Source organism: Rhinatrema bivittatum, chromosome 8 (assembly GCF_901001135.1).
Source record: "Rhinatrema bivittatum chromosome 8, aRhiBiv1.1, whole genome shotgun sequence".
Lineage (NCBI taxonomy): Eukaryota > Metazoa > Chordata > Amphibia > Gymnophiona > Rhinatrematidae > Rhinatrema > Rhinatrema bivittatum.
The window spans coordinates 260,216,244-260,240,993 of record NC_042622.1 but is presented as its reverse complement, the minus strand read 5'-3'; the positions used below and the strand labels follow the sequence as shown (position 1 = coordinate 260,240,993).

General features: G+C 48.0%; 1 protein-coding gene across 1 annotated transcript in view; it reads right to left on the bottom strand.

Moving 5' to 3' along the window:
• The window catches only part of STIP1 (stress induced phosphoprotein 1), a 130,706-nt gene that overhangs the window by 89,271 nt on the left and 16,685 nt on the right, over positions 1-24,750 (bottom strand). Inside the window, exons 3-5 of the mRNA XM_029614750.1 lie at positions 20,875-21,016; positions 20,073-20,214; positions 19,661-19,835 (exon numbers count right to left, since the gene is read on the bottom strand). Of these exons, the coding sequence (XP_029470610.1) occupies positions 19,661-19,835; positions 20,073-20,214; positions 20,875-21,016 (459 nt within the window). The remainder of the gene's footprint in view (positions 1-19,660; positions 19,836-20,072; positions 20,215-20,874; positions 21,017-24,750) is intronic.

Below are 24,750 nucleotides of genomic sequence, written 5' to 3'. Positions count from 1 at the left end.
AATTGGGGCTTACCTGCAAATACCACAGATCAGTCCAGACCAGTGGGTTATGCACTCTCACCAGCAGATGGAGGCAGAGAACAAAACTCTGAGGCACTACTATACCAATTGTGCCACCTGCAGCTCCTCAGTATTGATCAATACCCAAGCCAAGATACAATAGAAAAACTTAGAAAAAAAAACCCAATAAGGGTGAACAAGAACACAAACAAAAAAACCCAAAAAACACACTCAAGGGTTGGATTCCCCTGAACCTGGAACCCCAGTTCTGGACCTTAGCCCATAACATTCAAAATGAATAAAGAATATCCCTTAGAGACTTATATACAGCGACTAACCACCAGGCAAGTCAGTCTTTCAGCAGTTCTACAGGGCGAGCCACTGGACTGATCTGTGGTGTTATAGGAATGAAAATTAGCAGGTAAGACCCAATTTTCCTTTCCTGGACATATCCAGATCAATACAGACCAGTGGGATGTACCAAAGCCACACTACACCGGGTGGGAACCTGAAAGACCTGCTCTCAGAATGCTTTCCCAAAAGACCGCATCCTCCAGTGCCCGTACATCCAAGCGGTAATGTCTTGTGAAGATGTGCATGAAGACCAGACTGCAGCCCTACATATTTCTTCAGGAGATACCAACTGACATTCCACCCAGGAAGCCGCCTACGCTCTCGTAGAATGCGTTTAAACCAGCCGGAATGGGCCAATCCTTGCCAATGCAGGACGAACAAACTGTCTCCTTCAACCAGTGAGCCAAGGAGGCCTTGGATGCCTTCTCTCCTTTCTTCGGACCCCCGAACAATACAAAAAGATGGCCCGACTTCCGAAAGGAATTAGTGACTTTCAAATAACAGATATTCACTGGGTCCTTCTCCAACAGGTGAAGGTCTCTACTTGACGATGAATCTTGAAACCAATCCAGAAAACTGGTCAACTCTTCGGATTGATTCACATGGAAAGCAAATACCACTTTAGGCAAAAAGGAAGGTACCGTATGCAAAGATACCTTATCAGCCGAAATGCAAAGAAAAGGATCCCGACAGGAGAGAGCCTGCAGTTTGGAAATACATCTAGCAGAGAAAATGGCCACCAGGAAAACCATCTTCAAAGTAAGGGCTTTTAGGGAAGCCCATCCCAACAGCTCAAAGGGCCCGAAAAACCAGGTTAAGATTCCAGTCCGGACACAATTTACAAACTGGAGGGGAAAGATGTTTTACCCCTTTTAGGAAGCGGACAACATCAGGATGGTTGGCCAGAGGCTTGCCGCCTACCCGGCCCCCGAGAGCCACAACCTGGACCTGGAGGGAATTATAAGCCAAGCCCTTAGTCAAGCCTTACTGCAGAAAGGCCAAAATGTGAGGAATGGTCACCAAAAGCAGCACTATGCTTTTCTGATCAAACCAGGCCTCATACACTTCCACACCCTGACATACGCCATGGAAGTGGAGGGGCGTCTAAGCCTGGAGGAGGGTGGAAATCACTGGTTCCAAATAATACTTCATGCAAAACTGCCGCTTTTCAAAAGCCAGGCCTCGAGAGAGAAGCAATCCTCCCGATCCGAAAAGATGAGTCCTTAACAAAGGAGGTCTGGGAGATAGGCTAGGCGCAACAGACCGTCTGTCACTAGCTGAACGAAGTCTGCAAACCAGGGACGCTGTGACTACTCTGGAGCCACCAGGACCACTGATCCTAGATGTTCCTATATGTGCTGAAGAACCCGACCGATGAGAGGCCAAGGAGGAAAGGCATAGAGTAGGATCCCAGTCGGCCATTTGCACATGAAGGCGTCCAGTCCGACCAACCCGACCTCCTTCTTGCGACTGAAGAACAGTGTTTTCAAGTTTGCTCGGGTCACCATGAGATCCAGCTGGGGAATCCACCATCTGGCACAAATGTGATTCCAGGCCTCCCAGGACAGTTCCCACTCCCCGGGATCCAGCTGTTATCGGCTGAGGAAGTTCACCTGTATGTTGTCCATGCCTGCTACGTGAGAGGCTGTGATTCCTTCCAGATGACACTCGGCCCAAACAAAGAGGAGATGAGCCTCCCGAGCTACGGCTGGGCTCTACTGTGGTGGCGTTGTCCGAAAAGACGCAAACCATTTGTCCCCGAACCTGAGGCAGGAACGCCTCCAATGCTCTGCGAACCGCTGTCGTCTCAAGGCGATTGATGGACCAGGACCATTACGGCAAGAACCAGGCGCCTGGGCTGCATGACAGTCACACCGCTTCTCCCAGCCTTGGAGGCTTGCGTTCGTCAGCACGGCCACCCAATCTGGGACTTCGAGGGGCATGCTCTTCTGTAAGTTGGTCTCAGACAGCCACCACTCCAGGCTGGACCTGCTTAGACAACAACAGCAGCTGGTACTGCTCAGACACTGGGTTCCATCGTGACAGTAGCGCTCTCTGCAACAGATGCATGTGAGTGAAGGCCCACGGTACTAACTCCAACGTCGACGCCATGGAACCCAGAAGCTGCAGATAGTCCCAAACTCTGAAGATGTAGGATGTGAAGCACTTGTTGCTGTAACTTACGCATCCTGTCCGCTGTGAGGAACACCTTGCCGATCTGAGTGTTGAACGGGCTCCCAGATATTCCAAGGACTGCGATGAGGTCAGATGACTTTTTACACCATTGATCACCCAGCCTAGCGACTGGAGGAACTGCGTTATCCAATGAACCGCACCCAAACAATCCTCTTCCGATTTAGCTCAAATCAGCCAATCGTTGAGGTACGGGTGAACTAACACCCCATCCTTCCTGAGGGCTGTCGCCACGACTATCACCACCTTGGTAAAGGTGCGCGGAGCCATAGCCAAGCTGAAGGGGAGAGCCCGGAACTGGAAATGCTGATCCAAAATCTTGAAATGCAAGATTTGTTGATGATTGATCCGAATCGGAATGTGGAGGTAGGCCTCCGTGAGATACAAGGAGGCGAGGAATTCCCCTTTGCGGACGGCCGAGATGACCGTTCTTTAGCGTCTCCATCCAAGAACGTGGGACCCTCAAGCTGAAGTTCACATGCTGTAGGTCCAGAATGAGACGGAAAGTACCCTCTTTCTTTGGGACCACAAAATAAATGGAGTACCGAGCCCTTTCCCTGCTCGTCCCATGGGACTGGGGAAAAAAATAAATCACCTCCAGACCGAGCACCTTTGTAGCCTGACCACCACAATGGCCTGCTTGTTGCGGGAAATGCAGCGCAATTCCAGAAAGATTTCCTTGATCAGGTGAGAACATTTTAAGGCGCAGCCATCCCTTATTACTTCCAGCACCCACTGATCTGAGGTGATTTTGGCCAATCCTTTGTAAAACTGGGACAGCCTGCCCCCGACCGCCACGCACGAAGAGTGGGTGGGCCTGATCTCATTGGACAGGCTTACTGGCCCCAGCTCCCTGGATGGAGAAGCCTCTTGCAGACCTGTTGGATTCCTGAAAGGACTGCTGTCAAGCCATGGACTGTCTGAACCGGAGGAGGAGGGTCCGCCCCTCCCAGACCTGAATCTCAGAGAGTCCCGAAAAACGGGCCCATGGAGTGAAGGACTTTTTGAAAGGTTTTTTATCCTCAGGCAGTCCTCAGGGACTTCATAAGTTGGTCCAGATCCTCAAAGAGAAGCTTCCCTCGAAAGGGAAGGTTACATAACTCTGATTTGGAGGATGCGTCCGCTGCCCACTACCACCTGGCCACTACCGAAGAAACCATACTCCGGGCGAGGTACGCACCAGATCATATAAGGTCACATAAGTGACTCCGACCTCCAGCCGGGCCGCCTGGGAAAGAGGACAAGACCCCAGAGAAGTTGTATCCTGAGGTTTCTGAATCCAATAAACAGACGCGATGTATCATGCTCACACAGATCACTGCTCGAAGACTCAAGGAGGAAACCTCAAACAGTCGCTTAAGGTGAAGTTCCAGCTTGTGGTCATGCACATCCCTTACAGCCGTGGCTCCTGCCACCGGGATGGTAGTCTTCTTGGTGAGCGCCGACACTGCCACATCTATTTTAGGCGTCTTAAGGAGCTCCATATGTTCCTCGAGCACTAGATACAGCTTAGCCACAGCCCAGCCAACCTTGAGGCCAGCCTCCAGAGAGTTCCATTCCCAACTAATAAGCTTCTGGATAGGGAAGGCGCTGGGTGGGCCCCGGAGCCCGTCCAGGACCGGGTTGACCCCTTCACTATCAGATTCTTCCTGAGTAAGCTTTAGCCCCAATTCCTCCAGCACCTGAGGAATAAGGGGTAGCAACTCCTCCTTCTTAAACAGACGAACCACACGTGGTTTGTCCCCTTCCGCTCCGGGCTCCAACTGAATCTGATCGTCCCCGCCAGTATCCAGATTTGGGGAGAGCCTCATCCGGGTCTGCAGTGGTGTCCTCATGGGGCGAGGGTAAGTCTTCCACCTGCGGGTCATCTGAGCCATAGAGATCCCTATGGGCCAAGGTAGCACATGAGACCCGAGAATTGGCATGCGATTCGAGACCCATCCCAGCTGCCCTTCTGGGGTTTGTGCTTCGCCGATTTCCTGGCCAAGAACGCCTCATGCATGAGGAGCACGAACTCTGGCGAAAAACCACCCTGGCCCTTCTCCTCACCGCTGGAAAAGAAAATTATTCCTTACCTGCTAATTTTCGTTCCTGTAGTACCACGGATCAGTCCAGACCATGTGTTATATCCCCATTTCAGCAGATGGAGACAGAAGAAAAACTTGTGAGGCGCTCGGAATTATTTATTTTTAATTTTTATATACCGATGTTCCTGTATAATATACATATCGCACCGGTTTACAAGGAAATTACTCATGAGCACCCTCTGCGTCCCATCAGTATTAAGACTATCAAAGCAGAACAAAAAAAACTCAGAACTGATGAATGGATCAAGCAAAAAAAACTCCCAACCTAATAGGGAACTATATACAGGTTGCCATTAAGGCATATAGTGTCTGTAGCCCAAAAACTTGCAAATGCAAAATCTCGAAGCCTTAGAAAAAAATCTTGCAACCCCAAAGAACAGGCTAACAGAAAATGTGCTATCGAAAAATGTGGGTGGGTGTCTGGACTGATCCATGGTACTACAGGAACGAAAATTAGCAGGCAAGGAATAATTTTCTTTTCCCTGTACCTGCCTGGATCAGTCCAGAGCATGGGATGTACCAAAGCTTCCCTACATAGGGTGGGCCCTCGATAGCCCTGCTCGAATGACCTGGTCGCCAAACAGACCTTAGATTAAGACGATAATGACGCACAAAGGTATGTAGTGACTTCCATGTAGCCGCTCTACAGATTTCTTGAGGAGATACCAACTGACTTTCCACCCAAGAAGTTGCTTGAGAACGGAGAGAATGTGCTTTAATACCATCCGGAGGGGGCTTACCTGATCAGATATACAAGGCAAAATGGCGACCTTCAACCAGCAAGCAATAGTAGTCTTAGAGGCCTGTTGACCTTTCTTGGGGCCACTCCAGAGAACAAACAAATGATCTGAAAGACGGAAATTGTTAGCGACCTCCAGGTAACAAAGGAACGCTCGCATAACATCAAGCCGCCGTAGTTCTCTGGAGTCCTCCTCTTGGAAGGCTGGAAGCTCCACAGACTGATTGACATGAAACGAAGATACCACCTTCGGGAGGAAAGATGACACTGTGGTCAGGGTGACACCCGAATCCGTGAAGCGCAGATAGGGTTCCCTACAAGACAAAGCTTGCAGTTCCGATAATCTGCAAGCTGAAGAAATGGACACGAGAAACACAGTCTTCAGAGTTAAATCCTTGAGCATAGAATGCTTCAGTGGCTCAAAAGGTGGACCACCTAAAGCCCGTAGTACCAAATTCAAATTCCACGAAGGACACAGGGCACGGACTGGAGGTCTCAGGTGTTTAACACCTTCCAAAAAGCGAACAATGTCCAGATGTGATGCTAGAGGTGTTCCATCCAAACGCCCAATGAGCTAACCAAGGGCTGCTACCTGAACCCGAAGAGAATTGTAAGCCAAACCCTTGCCGAGCCCACTCTGCAGAAAAGAGAGAATTTGAGCCACAGTCGCATGACGAGGAGCAATTTCCCCGGAGACACACCAGGAATCAAAAACCTTCCATTTTCGTACATAAGAAATGGAGGTGGAAGTCTTCCTGGCCTGCAAAAGCGTGGAAATGACCTCCTCTGGATAGCCTCTTTTTCTCAGTCTTCTCCTCTCAAAAGCCAGGCCGCAAGACAGAAGCGATCTACCTGGTCGAAAAATACGGGACCCTGACGAAGGAGTCGAGGAAGATGCCCCAGACGAAGTGGACCGTCCACCGCTAGATTCACCAGATCTGCGAACCACGGCCTTCTTGGCCACTCTGGCGCCACCAGAATTACTGCTCCATGGTGAGCTTCTATTCTCCGTAGAACCTTCCCCACCAGAGGCCATGGGGGAAAACACATACAGCAGAATGTCATGAGGCCAGGGCAGAACCAGAGCATCCACCCCTTCCACCCCGTGTTCCCGTCTGCGACTGAAAAAGTGGGGTGCCTTCGCATTCCTTAGAGTAGCCATCAAGTCGAGATGGGGTGGTCCCCACCTCCCAACCAGAAGTGACATTGCTTCTCCGGATAGCTCCCACTCTCCAGGATCCAATGTCTGCCGGCTTAAGAAATTGGCTTGCACATTGTCTACTCCCGCTATGTGAGAAGCCGCCAGGCGCAAGAGATGACGCTCTGCCCATATCATGAGCTTGTCCGTCTCCCGAGAGATGTGCCAACTCTTCGTTCCCCCTTGCCGATTGTTGTATGCTACCGCGGTAGCATTGTCTGAGAGAATCCGCACAGACATGCCGCGCACCAGAGGAAGAATCTTTTCAGGGCGAGACGGACTGCTCGGATTTCTAGGCAATTGATTGGCCATGTCGCCTGCTCCGATGACCTGTGGCCCTGCGTTGCCTGAGTTTGACACACCGCCCCCCAGCCGGAGAGACTGGCATCCATGGTGACGACCACCCACTATGGAACTTCCATGTCTACACCGCTGAGCAAATGATCCAGATTGAGCCACCAGCCCAGGCTGTTCTTGGCCGGATCCGGAAGTGGTAAGGGAGCTTGGAACTCCTGAGACACCAGCTTCCAGCGAGAGAGCAACGCCCTCTGCAAAGGTTGCATATGCGCAAAAGCCCAGGGTACCAAATCTATGGTGGAGGCCATGGAGCCCAATATTTGGAGATAATCCCACACCGTGGGAAGTGTCAGACTCTGGAAATATTGTATCTGTGAAATGAGATTGAGCGCCCGGTCTTGGTGCAAGAAAACCTTGCCCACACTGGTGTTGAAATGAGCTCCCAAGAAATTCAATGTTTGTGACAGCGTAAGATCGCTCTTGGCAAAATTGATCACCCATCCAAGAGAGGTCAGGAGATGCAATACCTTGTTGACAGACTGCTTGCAAAGATCCTGGGACTTCGCCGAATGAGCCAGTTGTCCAGATAGTGATGAACTAGGACACCCTCCTTCCGCAGAGCCGCTGCCACCACTACCATTACCCTTAGTGAAGGTGCGAAGAGCAGTTGGCAGACCAAATGGTAGGGCTTGAAATTGCTAATGCTGACCCAGAATCTTGAACCGGAGAAACTTCTGATGATTCTTGTGGATGGGAATGTGGAGATAGGCTTCCGTGAGGTCCAATGAAGCCAGGAATTCCCCCCCTGCGTACTGCTATCACTGAACGTACAGTTTCCATCCGAAAATGCGGAACCCTTAGGGCCCGATTTACTGTCGAGATCCAGAATGGGTCTGAAGGCGTTGTCCTTTTTGGGAACTACGAACTAGACGAAATATTGGCCTGCGCCTTGCTCCTTCAGCGGTACTGGGAGAATAGCTCCAAGGTCGAGTAGTCTGTTGAGCGTCTGACACACTATTAGCTGTTTCCATAAAGGTCCGCAGGGGGAAAAGAGGAACCTGTCTCTTAAGGGCCAAGCAAACTCTAAAATGTAACCGTGCTTTAGAATATCTAGGACCCACTGATCCGACATGATCTTGACCCACTCCTCGTAAAACAGGGAGAGTCTTCTCCCAACTCTGAGCGGCGAAGAGTGGGTCAGCGACCCTTCATTGGGTTGCCTTGGAAGCGGCTCCTTGTGGGAAGCCCCCCCCGATGGGATGTGTGGCCAAGAAAGGAATGAGACCAAGATTGAGACCTAGATGGAGGACGTTGAGAAAAAAGGTCTTGACTGCGAAAAACGCAGTTATCCTCTGAAACGGGCCCTAGAAGAATTGAATGTCCAAAAATTCCTCGGAAGGTCTGCTGGAAGCTTGTGTACCTTATTCTCCCCAAAAGATTTGATAAACTGCTCCAAATCTTCTCCAAACAACAATTTACCCTTAAAAGGGAAAGAGTCCAGCTGCACCTTGGAAGAAGAGTCTGCTGACCAATTGCAGAGCCAAAGGAGATGTCTGCCCACACCATCGACCTGGCCAGGACCTTCAGGAGATCATAAAGCGCATCCGCTGAATAAGCAATCACCGCCTCCAGGCTTTCAGCTTGCTGCGCTTCTGCAGGCGGCAACTCCTGGGTACCAAGCAACTGCTGTACCCATCTCAGACCTGCTCTTTGCATTAGAGAGCTGTAGACCACTGCTCTGACTCCCAAAGCCGACACCTCAAAAAATCCTCTTGAGGTATACTTCCAGTTTTCGATCTTGCAGGTCGCTCAAAGCTGTCCACCGTCACTGGGATAGTGGTCCTCTTGGTGACCACTGACATTGCCGCGTCTACCTTTGGAACTTTAAGAAGTTCTAAGAATTCCTCTGGAAGAGGATATAACTTATCCATAGCTCTGCCTACTCGTAGGCTTGAATTTGGAGAATCCCATTCCCTGGAGAGCAGCTGCAACAGCATGGGATGAAAAGGAAATGTTTTTGCAGAAGGACGCAGTCCCGCTAAAACAGGATCACCTTTTGACGCCCCCGTATTTGAGCCTGAGGGGTCCTGAGGCGCATCTATATCTAACTCAGAAAGTACATGGGAAATATGTGGCTCAAGCTCATCCCTTTTAAAAAGCCGCAAGACTCTGGGATCATCCCCCTCCATGTGCATGCTGGACAAACTCCATCCAGGTCCGCAGCACCATCCTGATCCAGATCAACCGGAGCCGGATCTGGAAAGTTGGAAATGGTAACTACTCGAGCCCGAGTAGAACCTGAGGGAGTCTCCAAAATGTCCCGGGCACCTTCCAATCTGCTTACCTTAGGGGGAGAGGGCCCAGAAGGAACACTGTCCTGTTGAAACATGTGGGCCAGGTAAGCATTATGCATTAATAAAATAAAATCAGCCGAAAAAGCAGGTAGGGGATGGGCCTCATCTGAAGGAACAAAAGAGCCGAGTCCTGGACATGTCCCCAAAGTTGAGGGGTCCCGGGGGGGGGGGGGGGACGGGGGGTGTCAACCAGAGTCAAAACGGGCGGAGGCCGAACAAAATTGGCATCAGGGCTGCCCTGTGGATACGCTGATGCAGACACATTTGCATTCAAAATGGCCACTGTTCCCACACTCAATGGGAACTGGGCCAACCCTCCCGAAGAAGGATGGGCTGAAAAATGACTGCTCGGTCTGCTGTCAGCCCTTGAGGAACCCTCCTCGCCAGGGAGGCATTTGGAACAAATGCTCATAGTTTGGGAAATAAAATACCAGATCTGCAGGCCCTAATGATAGAGGCAGAAGTGGACATTGTTGCTATCACAGAGACATGGTTCACAGAATCTCATGATTGGGATACGGCAATACCAGGCTATAACTTGTTAAGGAAGGACAGAGTGGATAGAAAAGGGGGAGGTGTGGCTCTTTATGTCAGAAACAATATCCAAGCATCTGAGCTACAAGGAAGTTGGGGCAAGGAAGAAGCACTATGGGTAGACCTAAAAACAGATGATGGAGCATCAATTTATATTGGAGTGGTTTACAGGCCCCCGAACCAAAAGGAAGAGCTGGACAGAGACCTGGTTGAAGACATCCATAAGATAGGTAAGAAGGGAGAAGTGGTGATCGTGGGTGACTTTAATATGCCAGATGTAGACTGGAAAATCCCATCTGCAGAATCTAAAAATAGTAGAGCAATAGTGGATGCCATGCAAGTAGCTTTGTTCAAACAAATGGTATTAGAACCCACGAGAGAAGGAAATATACTCGACTTAGTGCTCACTAATGCAGATAATGTCTCTGATGTCGAGGTGGGCACCCACCTCAGCACCAGTGATCATCAACAATATGGTTTAATATCACTAAAAGAATAGGGAAAAGAACCACAAAGACCCGAGTTTTACAATTCAAAAACACAGACTTTGAGGAAATGGGGAAGTACCTAGAGGAAGAACTAAATGGATGGGAGAATGAGAGAGATGTGGATCAGCAGTGGATCAATCTAAAAGGAGCAATCACCAAGGCAACTACTCTTTATGTTAGAAATGTAAAGAAAAGCAAAAGGAAAATGAAACCTATCTGGTTCTCAAACGAGGTGGCTGACAAAATTAAAGCTAAAAGAACAGCATTCAAAAAATATAAAAGATCCCAAAGGGAGGAGCACAAAGAAGAATATTTGATTCAACTGAGGGAGACGAAGAAATTACCGTATTTTTCGCTCCATAAGACGCACCTGACCATAAGACGCACCTAGGATTCAGAGGGGGAAAATTTAAAAAAAAAAAAATTGTGCTAAACAGGCTCTGCGTCTGGGCGTCTTATGGAGCAAATTAGGGGAGTGCATAGTTTTTTTTTTTCTCCCCATTTTGTTTTCGGGTCTGGGGAGGGCCATTTCGGTCCACTCCCCAGATCAGAAAATTTTTCTTTCTGTGGGAACCCCCAAAACCCCCCCCCCCCCATCCCAACCCTTTAAATTAACAACCTCCACCCCCCTGACCCCCCCAAGACCTGCCGAATTAATTTCCTGCAACCCCCCACCCTCCTGACCCCCCAAGACCTGCCGAATTAATTTCCTGCAACCCCCCACCCTCCTGACCCCCCCAAGACCTGCCAAACGTCCCTGGTGGTCCAGCGGGGGTCCAGGAGCGGTCCGGGAACGATCTCCTGGGCGTGAGCCGTCGGCTGCCAGTAAACAAAATGGCGCCGACGGCCCTATGCCCTCACTATGTCACTGAGACCGACCGCTGCTATTGGTCGGTCTCAGTGACATAGTGAGGGCATAGGGCCGTCGGCGCCATTTTGTTTACTGGCAGCCGACGGCCCTATGCCCTCACTATGTCACTGAGACCGATCGCTGCTATTGGTCGGTCTCAGTGACATAGTGAGGGCATAGGGCCGTCGGCTGCCAGTAAACAAAATGGCGCCGACGGCCCTATGCCCTCACTATGTCACTGAGACCGACCAATAGCAGCGGTCGGTCTCAGTGACATAGTGAGGGCATAGGGCCGTCGGCGCCATTTTGTTTACTGGCAGCCGACGGCTCACGCCCAGGAGATCGTTCCCGGACGCTCCTGGACCCCCGCTGGACCACCAGGGACGTTTGGCAGGTCTTGGGGGGGTCAGGAGGGTGGGGGGTTGCAGGAAATTAATTTGTCAGGTCTTGGGGGGGGGTTGTAGGAAATTAAGTCGGCAGGTCTTGGGGGAGTCGGGGGGGGGGGGGGGGGGTGTTTGTTAGATTTTTGTTTGGTTTTTTTTTTATATTCGCTCCATAAGACGCACATACATTTTCCCCCCACCTTTGGGGGAAAAAAAGTGCGTCTTATGGAGCGAAAAATACGGTAATCAAGTTGGCAAAAAGTCAAGCGGAAGAGAGGATTGCCAAGGAGATAAAAAATGGTGACAAAACATTTTTCAGATACATCAGCGAAAAGAGAAAAGTCCATAGTGGTATAGTGAAATTGAAAGGTGGAAATGATCAATGTGTGGAGAGAGACGAAGAAATGGCAGAAATATTAAATGAATACTTCAGCTCTGTATTCACTAAAGAAGACCCTGGAGAAGGACCATTTCTACACAAGAAGCTGGAGGGTAGTGGAATAGATGAAAATCATTTTACAGTAGAAAATGTATGGGAAGAGCTAAAGAATCTGAAAGTGGACAAAGCCATGGGGCCTGATGGGATTCATCCAAGGATTCTGAGGGAGCTCAGAGATGTGCTGGCGGGTCCGCTGTGTGACCTGTTCAATAGATCCCTAGAAACGGGAGTGGTGCCGAGTGATTGGAGAAGAGCGGTGGTGGTCCCGCTTCACAAGAGTGGGAACAGAGAAGAGGCTGGTAACTACAGACCGGTTAGCCTCACTTCGGTGGTGGGAAAAGTAATGGAGTCACTGTTGAAAGAGAGAATAGTGAAATATCTACAGTCCGGAGAATTGATGGACCAGAGGCAGCATGGATTCACCAGGGGAAGATCCTGTCAGACAAAATCTGATTGACTTTTTCGACTGGGTAACCAAGGAATTGGATCAAGGAAGAGCGCTAGATGTCATCTACTTGGATTTCAGCAAAGCTTTTGATACGGTTCCGCACAGGAGACTGGTGAATAAAACAAAAAGCTTGGGAGTGAGTGCCGAAGTGGTGACCTGGATTGCAAACTGGTTGACGGACAGAAGACAATGCGTGATGGTAAATGGAACTTTCTCTGAAGAGAGAGCGGTTTTAAGTGGTGTACCGCAAGGATCGGTGTTGGGACCGGTCCTGTTCAATATCTTTGTGAGCGACATTGCGGACGGGATAGAAGGTAAGGTTTGTCTTTTTGCGGACGACACTAAGATCTGCAACAGAGTGGACACGCCGGAAGGAGTGGAGAGAATGAGACGGGATTTAAGGAAGCTGGAAGAGTGGTCGAAGATATGGCAGCTGAAATTCAATGCCAAGAAGTGCAAAGTCATGCATTTGGGGAGTGGAAATCCGAATGAACTGTATTCGATGGGGGGGGGAAAGGCTGATGTGCACGGAGCAGGAGAGAGACCTTGGGGTGATAGTGTCTAATGATATGAAGTCGGCGAAACAATGCGACAAGGCGATTGCAAAAGCCAGAAGAATGCTGGGATGCATAGAGAGAGGAATATCGAGTAAGAAAAGGGAAGTGATAATCCCCTTGTACAGGTCCTTGGTGAGGCCTCACCTGGAGTACTGTGTTCAGTTCTGGAGACCGTATCTACAAAGAGACAAGGACAAGTTGGAGGCGGTACAGAGAAGGGCGACCAGGAAGGTGGAGGGTCTTCATCGGTTGACATACGAGGAGAGATTGAAGAATCTAAATATGTACACCCTGGAGGAAAGGAGGAGCAGGGGTGATATGATTCAAACTTTCAGATACTTGAAAAACTTTAACGATCCAAAGACAATGACAAACCTTTTCCAACAGAAAAAAATCAGCAGAACCAGAGGTCACGAGCTGAGGCTCCAAGGAGGAAGACTAAGAACCAATGTCAGGAAGAATTTCTTCACGGAGAGAGTGGTGGATGCCTGGAATGCCCTTCCGGAGGAAGTGGTGAAGTCCAAAACTGTGAAGCACTTCAAAGGGGCATGGGATAAATATTGTGGATCCATCAGGTCCAGAGGACGCATATAAAGAGCAGGTAGTAAAATACTGCACGGAGCGGCAGTAGCCACAGAGGCATTCACGGAGCGGGATGCCAGTGGCCAGTGGTAGGTGTCCACCTTCATGGAGCGGAAGGATGTAGGGCTGTCATCTCCCAATTAAATAAAAAACAAAAACAAAAAACAAAACAGGGATGGGATCCATCAGGTCTAGAGGACACATATAAAGAGCAGGTAGTAAAATACTGCACGGAGCGGCAGTAGCCACAGAGGCATTCACGGAGCGGGATGCCAGTGGTAGGTGTCCATATAAAGAGCAGGTAGTAAAATACTGCACAGAGTGGGCAGTAGCCACAGAGGCATTCACGGAGCGGGATGCCAGTGGCCAGTGGTAGGTGTCCACCTTCACGGAGCGGAAGGATGGAGGGCTGTCATCTCCCAATTAAATAAATAATAAAAAAACCCAGGGATGGGATCCATCAGTTCTAGAGGACGCATATAAAGAGCAGGTAGTAAAACACTGCATGGAGCGGCAGTAGCCACAGAGGCATTAACGGAGCGGGATGCCAGTGGCCGGTGGTAGGTGTCCACCTTCACAGAGTAGAAGGATGAAGGGCATCCATCTCCCAATTAAAAAAAGAAAAGAAAAAAAGAAAAAAAACAGGGATGGGTTCATGGGCTTATAGGTATTACCAATTATTAGGCTTTTCAATATTTGATGATAGTTAATGTGACTTTCAAGGCATTCTTTACTTTCGGTGCATGTCCGGCATGACTCCTTGCTTCAATGACAGGGGAAAAGAAAAACTGATACTTCACACATTTCCAGCATTGCCCTCTGCTTCATGGCAGAGAGCTATGCTGCCGCTTACCCAACTAATCAAACTTAATATTTCACTTGGAAGCAGCTCCAGCACTGCTCTCTACATTAATGGTGGGGGTGAAAAGGGAATTAGAACATAAGGTTACTAAGAGCCAAGAGAAACAGTTAAGTATGAGAACAAATGTGTGAAGCTTGCTGGGCAGACTGGATGGACCGGTTGGTCTTCTTCTGCCGTCATTTCTATGTTTCTATGTTTCTATGGAACAAATTCCCTCATGGGAGAGCCAAATCCCAGGCTCCCCGCAGGCGGCACATCACGTCCCTCGTGGCATGGGGGAAGGGAAACAGCTGAGGCCCTGACAAAAAAAAACTGCCCCCGAAAGCGCTCCTGGCAGCCAAAAAGTTCTCTGCAGATGACTGTATTTATTTATTTTTTTAATTTATGGCTGAGGAATGGCGCCTCTCAGCTCCCTGAACCCAGAGGAATGGCGCCTCTCAGGTCAGTCAGCCTTAGGATAGGGGGAGCGGCTGGACCACCAGCTTACATCCCTAGGGCCAGGAACGAAGGAAAAAAACCTTAATAGAAAAAGAAAACCTGCCTTAGAAATAGTACAAGGTTATTCTCAAGGCAGTAACACATGCAAGCTGTAATGCAGACAAGCTTAAGAGCCTATCATAGAAAAACAAACTTTTTATTTTATTTTTTTTAAACTTGATCTATTCAAAGAAAAAAGCACTGAGAGAGGAAAGGGAAGAAATAAATTATTCTGTAAACTTTCCTCAAAGATTTGAAAATTTAAGTGGGAACCGCATCTGCTGGAGACAGAAGAATACTGATGGGATGCAGAGGGTGCTCATGGGTATTCCGAGTGCCTCACAAGTTTTCCTTCTGTCGCCATCTGCTGGAATGGGGATATAACCCATGGTCTGGACTGATCCGGGTACGTACAGGGAATCAGACTGTGTCCCTAACGTCTCCCTGACTCGGTTCCTGCACTGTAGGAGACAGCGGGGCGGGGGGAGGAATCTTCCTGGGACTCCTTCCTGATAGTGCAGGAGACTTGCCCCTAGAACCAGCCCCCAAAGATGCCACACGCACAGCCTTCCTGGGCTTCAGCCCTTTAGAAGAGGACCCCTCCCCCCCTCTGCAGCACAAGAAGTGCACAGGGAGAGGGAATCCAAGTAGGCCGACCACACACCACAGGCTTTTCTGCCATTTTCACCCTGCAGCAAAGTCCCCAGGGGCCCTTCGGGTGGGAAATAGCAGCGCTGCAGAGATCGTGTGGGAAAAACGCGATTGCCCAAAAAATGGCGTGCGCACCAAAAATATCCCAGCCCCACTGAGCAGACGCACAGGAAGGCAGCCAGCAGTGAAGAAAAAGCAAAAACAAAATGGCCCTTCGCTAAAACTAGCTCAGCACCGCCGAGCAATCGTGTGCAGAGAGGCTCCTATCCCAACCAGGAAAAGGCAAGCCCTGCAGCCCTGAGAGATAGATGCCTGCTCCCCCCTCCAGAACCCTCCTGTGTTTGAGGGGCTGCCGAGCTCAGCTCTGCTGAGCAGACTGAGGTACCCGGCAGAGCCACTGACCAAAGAAATCAGAGGGAAGAACTTTTTCTATTTTTTTTTTTTTAACTTAATCTATATAAATAAAAATGTTAAATAGTTTGGACAAAATCGCTAATCTCAGAAACCACTGAACCGATTGCTTTCAAATTTGGACACAACCTTCATTTCGCATACAGGAAGGTTCTTCTGTACTTACATTACAGATATGTCACACCTGTGACAGGTAAAATAGGTTTAAAATTTTTTCGAGAAAACAGCAACATCTGCTGGACGTAAGCGCCATCTGTTACACCTTACACTAACACACTAATCATTTTGCCAGTCCAGGTCCACGTTTCACTTCCATTTTAACACATTCGCGCACTTTTTTCGCCAGAAGATAACTATTTCCTTTACAGATAAAATACACCCACCACCCTCCTCACACCCCCCACACACATGCCAAATTGATTTACTTCCCACAGCCTCCCAACACACACAAAACCACCCTCCTCACACCCCCCACACACATGCCAAATTTACTTACTTCCCAGGCCCTCACAACACACACAAAACCTGACAGAAGTCTGGGAGGCTCCAGCGGGGGTCAGGACCGGTCCGGGACACATCTCCTGCACTACGGCCGTCGGCTGCCAGCAATCAACATGGCGCTGACGGCCCTTTCCCTTACTGTGCTACTCGGGGACACCAATGGCGGCAGTAGCCCATGTGACATAGTAAGGGCGAGGGCCCCTCGGCGCCATTTTCAGGACTGGCAGCTAGTGGACCTTTACCCTTACTATGTCAGAGGACCTACCGCTGCCATTGCTCCACCCCACTGACATAAGGGCAAAGGGCCGTCGGAACCCGTTTCAGTGCTCGCAGCCGACGGACCAACGCCAATATATCGCTCCCGGACCGCACCTGAACGCCCGCTCCACCGACTGACATTTTTATCAGGTCTCGGGGGGTCTGGAGGGTGGGGGGGTGGTAATGAATTTATTACGAACATCTTGGGGAGGGGTAGGTTTAATTCATTCAGCAACTCTGGGTGAGCAGGAGAGTGTGGGGTGGTTAGTTTAAGAGAACTTTTCTCATAGGGTTGTGTTTTGGGGGAAGGGGGGAGGTTCACACACAAATACATACATTAAACTTGCACGATATCGGGAACGCACCAAAATAGCCTTCCCCAGACCACAAAACAAATTTGGAAGTGCAAATTTGGTTAGGCACGCCCCTATTTGGCTACATAACGCGCACAGATGCCCAGGGACAGACCACAGGTAGCACCAACAATTTTAATTTCCCAGGTCTTGGGAGAGGGCAGGAGGGTGGGGAGTTATTTGATTTAAAGGGTTGGGATTGGGGTTTTTTTTTTGGGGGGTGGGGGGGTTCCCACAGAAATAGAAAGACAAAGGTTTTCTGATCTGAAGGGTAGGCAGTAGGCGGGGGGGGGGGGGGGGGGGGGAGGGAGAATGAGGGGAGAGGTGAGTGTGAGGGGAGAGAGTTGGAGTGGGGACAGGGGAGGGGAGGGAAGGGGGGGGGGGTGTGAGTGACCAAGGGGAAGGAGGATGAGTGACTGAGTTAAATGAGCAAGGGGGACTTGTTCCTAATTTGAACCTCTCTGCTCCCTGTTACACCGGAGGGAGGAGCCCTTGGAGGACGCTATAAGATCAGCGTCCTAAGGCGCGCCACCAAGCCGCACGCACCTAAGGGGCGCGCGGCTTTGTTCGGCTTCGTTCGGATGCGAGAGGTCGAGAGGTTAATATTTCTTACAAAGAAGAAGCTACTGCTACAGAGGCTAATAGACTGCATTGTCACCTGAAACGAACAACCTGCAACTGAAATCTTTTGTAAGATGCCTCCAAAGCGAAAGGGCAAGGTAAGGGTGTATCCCTCTTTGCAACTTCCAACTTTAACACAGCAGGAAATTGTACGTTTTATGGTTAATCCTGCATTAAATCCAGTAGCCAAAGAAACCGCTGATTCTGGCCCTAAGGGAGGTGGATCAGAATCCATGGAGAAGGCTTCACTGAGCCCAAATCTGGGTTTACCACCAGAGTGGAGAGCTTCTGAAGTAATACTGGATCAATCTCGGTCCATCGATACCACGCCACCGACACCTACTGGTGAAGGAGGCGCTGAGGGGGGAGCAGTTCAAAGAGGAAAAGATCAAACTGCAGATGGAGTGAGACTTTCAGAGACTTTAGAATGACCCACGGTGGTTACACTGGAGACATTGTGGGACATGATGGCAGCGATGTCTTTGAATTTAAAAGGGTTAGAGAAGAAAATGGATGATAATGCCAGGGAAAACAAACAGGAAGTAATAGAGATACAGAATAAATTAAAAACTACAGAAGATAGGGTTAAAACTTTAGAGGATATGGGAAAGAAAAATATAGAATTCCAGGTAGCTGTCGTTAAAGACAGGGATTTTCTTTCCAGGCGAATCGAGATATTTGAGAATAATGTGAAACGATTAAATTTGAGAATGTTGAATTTTCCTCGTATAGTAGGTGAAGTTCCTATGGAAACTTTACAAAGATTTTTTTAGAGAAGTTATGCTTTTTTCTGACAATGATTTGCCTGAGATTAGTTTTTGTTATTTTCTTCCCAATAGAAACCCCAATATGAATATAGAGGAGACTCCCTTTCAAGGGAATCTAACAAATTTTTTAGAGAGTACAAACAATCAGATTATAGATAGGGGCACCTTGTTGGTATCATTTATGAATCTTCTGCAGTTAAACAAAGTGATGAAAGTATATTTTACAAAGTATCCTATTTCATTTAATGATGGCATGGTAAAGATTTTCCCTGACTTGTCCACACTCACACAATTGAAAAGGAAAAACTTCCTGACTTATCGTCAGGAAGTAATAGATAGGGGATATTCATTTATACTTCGTTACCCATGTAAGTGTGTGATTAGAAAACAGCAAGATACATTCTTTTTTTTTTTCCCCTGATCACTTGAAAATGTTTATAGAACAAAGGAAACTGGCAGTAATGTCCCCCATACCCAGTGAATAAATTAAGTAAATGCAGGAATTACAATGTAGAATGTTTCTGTAAAGTTTGAGTTTATAATCTCCCTATTAGGTAATAAGCCTCTGTTTTTCTTTATTCTTAAAAGATGTTGAATCCAAATTGCAATTGATTATATCATAGTAGATGTTATATATCTGGAAAAGATTTCCTGTTAAATTACTAAGGAATATGTATTTACTTTGTAATACTTTTGGAAAATCAATAAATATAAAAAAAAAAGTGAGCAAGGGGAAGGGGGAGGGAGGGTAAAGAACCTGACTCTGCCACTGCAACGCGTGGCCGGGTACCGCTAGTGAATGAATAAAAATAGCCAACAAAACTTCCCCAAAGGGGATACTTCCCTGAGCCACTTGACAACCAGAGGGAGGCTTTGGGACCGCTGAGGGAGCCAGTCCCTTGGCTATCTGAGGGACTGGCTAGCACTGCCAGGGATATCCAACCCCCCGTTCGCCCGGCTCTATCCGAGGGATGGCCCAATACGGAACCTGGCACCTCGGGGAGCAACCAATTCCAGAGAACTCAGCCAAGAGCTGCACGTATGCACCACCACCATCTGCTGGAGGCAGAGAAATACTGAGGAGCTGCAGGTGGCACACTTGGATATTGCAGTGCCTCAAAGTTTTGCTCTCTGCCTCCATCTGCTGGTGGGAGTGCATAACCCACTGGTCTGGACTGATCTGGGTATGTCCAGGAATGAGGATTTATTGCCAATTCCATATATACAGTCTTTCCGAGGCAAGCAGCACATGCTACCTGTTTCTTGTTCTCTGGCAGTTCTTCCTCCATGGGCTCAGGCTTGTTCTGTTTTTTGGTTTGGGGTGGTGAAGGGGATGTGGCAGTTGTTTCCTCATCATCCTCCTCTGCGCTGCCAAGCTCCACTCCTAGAAGGACACTGAGCGTGGTCATCACCCGTGGGTCCTGCAGCTTCCTGCAAGGGATGACACTTTTAGAAAGGAAAGTCATGTGGGACATGGTGAGAAAGACACCAGCTCTGGCAAGGGTCCTTCTTACATGGACAGTATCAGGTAACATTTTAGCTATTTTCAATGGAACATGCCTAATCCATTCCTTGGACCCAGAATGCATTCTGCATGAAGTGCATAGTGTGCCATAGAGCACCATCTCTGGTGTCCACTGGTGGATCAACACCAGGGCAGATACTCACATGCCCAAATCTGTTGGCTTGCTGCGCAGCTGCTCAATAAGGTCCCTGTAGCTGGGGTCATTAAGTAATGCTCGGGTCCTGGGGTCACTCTCCAGCTTCTGGTAAAAGTTAGGTACATTGAATGGATTCATGAATTTCCTCTCTGTCAGGATGAAGAGAGGCAAAAAGCTATTAGCAGCTGTCTTAAGGGGCTGCTCCATGACCACCCCCTCCTACCCTGTGCTGAGGCGATAGCTCCATGGCCACCCTGCATCTCCCTTCCACCCTTCTCCCATGCTGAAAGACAGCACCAGATCTGCCTTCTGCCATTCCCACCCAACTGTGAGGAGACCCCCTGCTCTTTGGAAGCTAAATTATTTTAAGTACACTTCTGGGAGAACATTGCATTCATAAGGAGCAAATTCACTTTGTCACTTCTAAAGGATTATAAACTCATGGTTACTCAGTCTAGACCTTTGGAACAGCCTTTCAATTGAAATTCGTGAGGAAACAGATGTGAAGGTATTTTGTAAGAAAATTAAAAGCTGTCTTTTATGGATGTTTAAAGATTTGTAATCTGCCCTGAATTCAAGGTAGAAGTGAAGGCTACAAAAAAAATAAAATAAGTGAATAAATAAAAACTGTGCTGAGGGGAAGGCTCTGCACATCTCATCCCCCACCACATATTCAGATATCGCTGTGTCCACCCTACACCTGCTCTCACCCCTCCAACCTGTGCAGAGTGGTGGCTCTATGCTTTTCTCACTCATCTCCTTCATGTGAACAAACAATACCATTGCCACCCCATCCCCATGCTCTTTACCTGCCAACCTGGCCTCCACACTCTGCAAGCCCTCCTTCAGTTGCTGATTCCCTGCTTCATGCTTCAGTCCCTCTTCATATGTTCGCTTGGCCTCCTCCAACCGATTCAAGAACTCCAAGGCAGCTGCTTTTCGCGAGTAACCCTGCACAACACATACATCTTTATATTAAGGTAGATTGGAAGAAGGCATTTTCTGCCATTCTGAAAAGCCTTTGGCACCAAGAATCATCAAGGCCCCCCCCCACCCCAAAAAAGGGGAGGGAAAAGCCTGCCTAATGACAGGATTGTTAACATGGCTCTGTAGAATGTGTATAACCTGGAACATTCCTAAAACCCTTAGAATCCTCCAGAGCAACTCAAGTTTTGCACAACTGTAATATCTGAAGTTCAGGAAAGGTCCAGAAACAGATCAAATATCCGTTCTCAGACACAAAAATTAATGAAAGCATAAAGGCTAGTGACAGATGAATTGTAATTGGCACATAATCTTATAGGAAAAATGTAAGAGGCAGTTTAATCTTACTTTTAAATTTCCTTTCCTTGAATCCTGCTACACCAGTCCAATTGTGTGTTTATTCTTCCCTGCTAGCAGATGAAGACCAACCACAAAAAAAAACAACTTTCTAGTGACACTACTGGTATTTGTAGTAGTACAGCACAGTGAGTTGCCAGCATACCGTTGACAAAGCCATGGAGAAACTAGACAACCATTATGGAGCTCCAAACAACTCATTTTTTTAAATATATTCAATAGGGAAGAAGCCTTTCCTCCCCGCCGTGCCAAAAAAAAGAAACAAAAACTCCAGCAACCCTTCTCTGAAAGAACCTACAGAGCAGGAGATAACACAAAAAAAAAAAAAAAAGGATGAGAGATGCACATTCTGGCTCTCCTAGAGAAGAACTTTAGTATGACCTTTCTATGACACCTACAGGTTTGTGTACAGAATATAATTGCTAACTGCAGACCCTGATCTCTTGGATAATTTCTGGAGTGGTACAGCAGGATTCAAAGAAAGGAAAACAGGTACAACAAAATTTTTCCTTTATCATCCTGCTCCTAATGTGGTGGTATGATGACAGCTACCTTAAGAATGCTTGCTTCAAAAACCACACATGTCTTAGCATGTACATCTACTCTAATGCTTAGTGAACAAATGCAAAATCAAGTGACTGCCTTGAGAATATCTTCCTGAGTCACTGTCATCACACCTCCACTCACCAGGAGGCCTGAGCACTTAGGGGCAAATTTCAAAGGGTTACATGTGTAACCCCAAAAACCCATCCCTGCGCGCCGAGCCTATTTTGCATAGGCTCGGCGACGCGCGCAAGCCCCGGGACGTGCATATGTCCCGGGGCTTTGAAAAAGGGGTGGGACTGAGGCCTCCGGCACAGTGGCCGTGCCGGCGCGCACAAGTTATGCCTGCCCGAAGGCAGGCGTAAACTCAAAAACAAGGGGGAAGCCATTGGGGCTCCCCTAGGGCTCGGCCCGCAAGAGGTGCACAAGTGTGCACCCCCTTGTGCGCGCCGACCCCGGATTTTATAACATGCGCGCTCGTGTTATAAATTCGTTAGTAGGTTTCTGCGTGCCGGGTTGCACGCACAAATCTACACCCACGCATAGGTTTGAATATTTGGCCCTTATGGAATAAGCACAGAGATACTCCATTACCTGCTTTCCTTCAGCAGATAAGCAGTTTGCTTACTATAAACGGTGTTTTCCGTAGATAGCAGGATGAATTAGCCATGCTGTTTGGGTGACATCACGGCGGAGCCCGGCGGGCATCTGCGTCTCCAAGCTAAAAAGCCTGGTCTCTTCAGTTTGTGAGAAAGCTAGATAGAAATTAGAATAGATGGAAAATGTGGGATAGGAGACATGTCCAGGAAGGAGGGAGGGTACGCATGGCTAATTCATCCTGCTATCTAAGGAAAACACTGCTTATAGTAAGCAAACTGCTTCTTTTCTGTTGGTAAGCAGGCTGAATTAGCCATGCTGCTTGGAAGTCCCAAGCTTAAAGAAAACGAAGATCTTTATTGGGAGGATGGCTTTAGAATTAAATGTTAACGCCGCCTGATTTTATTTTTCCCCTCAATGAACATCTCTTCCGCCAAGCACATTTGATAATACTGCTTTTCCCAGACTGCTATCTGAAGCCGATAGTCAAGGCAGTAATGTGCGGTAAAGGTATGCATTGATGACCCAAGTAGCTGCTTTACAGATGTCTTCTATGGAGACGAGCCACAGAGGATGCTGTGACTCGCACCTGATGAGCAGTGACTGGAGTAGATAAGGCTTGTTGTGCTGAGGAGTGACAGAATTGAATGCAATTCATGATCCAGTTGGAAATTATTCTTTTTGAAACTGCTACTCCTAATGAGTTAGGGTTAAAGATGAACAGTTGTGAAGCTCAGCAGTGAGGTTGAGTTCTTTGTTTATAGTAAGCCAAAGCATGGAGCATAGATTCTCTTTTGTTCTTGTGAGGTTTAGGGAAGAAGATAAATCAAGACATCTCTTTACCTATGTGAAAAGCTGAAACTACTTTAGGTAGAAACTTGGGATGAGTTCTGAGAACTACTTTGTCATGATAAAACTGCAGGTAGGGAAAAAAAAATGAACTAAATGCCTGAAGCTCACTGACTCTTTGGGCATGGGCAATTGCTATGAGAAAAACCAAGTGGACAGAGTTAAGTGGTTCGAAAGGGGCTCTCATTAATGCTGATAAGACTATATTTAGATCCCAAGGCACTGGAGATTTGCAGATTGAAGATGAAGATTTAGAAGTCCTTTCATAAAACGTGAGACCAACGGGCGCCAAAGCTATTGAAAAAAAAAGTCTTTGATCCTTTTGTGATAAGCAGCACTAGCACTTACATGAACTCTAACTAAAGATGTTGCTAACCCTGTGTTAGATAGATGTAGTAAGTAGGAAAGGATTTTTGAGGGTGCAGAGGAAAAAGGGCTAATGTTTCAAATTTGGCATATCTTTTCCATTTAAAGGAATAATTACGTCTGGTTGATGGTTTTCTAGCTGCTATTATAATTTCCTTGATATCTGCTGAAAGTGCTAATGATTGTAAAACTTCCTGTTCAACATCCAAGCCATCAGATGGAGGGAGGAGTGAAGATGGGGTAGCAGAGATCCTCCCTCCTGAGTCAGATCTGGATTTTGAGCCAGATCCAAGGGTTTGGTCTCGGATCACTGAACCAGATAAGCAAACCAGGATTGTCTCAGCCATGCTGGTGCTATGAGAATCATATGGGCCCTGTCTCTTATTTTCAGTACTGTTCTTGAGATGAGAGGAATCTGAGGAAATGCATAAAGGAGACCTGTCGACCATGAAATTAGGAAGGCATCCTGTGTTGTCCTGAGATGGCTTAGGTATATGGAACAAAATTGAGGAACTTTCCAGTTTTGTTCTGTGGCAAAGAGATCTAGCCAAGGTTGACCCCAGTGAAGAAAGATTCTGTTTGTTACTGATGGGTTGAGAGACCATTCATGGGGGTGAAAGTCTGCTGAGCCGGTCGGCTAAGGTGTTCACTATGCCTGGTAAGTATGTGGCTCTCACGGTTATCAAGTTACTTAGGACCCATTCCCAGATCCATACTGCTTTCCTGCATAGAATCTAAGAACCTGACCCTCCTTGCTTGTTTACATAAAACATGGCCACATTGTCTGTGTGAATCATGATGGTATGCCCTCAAGGCATATCTCGTGGCTGAGTGCCAAAAGATTTATTTGGTAAACAAGTTCTTCCGACCATTGACTTTGAGTTTTGTAATGGAGTAAGTGCGCGCAACCTTGTGTGGAAGCATCTGTGATTAATATGAGAGTGTTGGTTTGATCTCGAAGAAGTGATCCTATGGTTAGGACTTCCGGA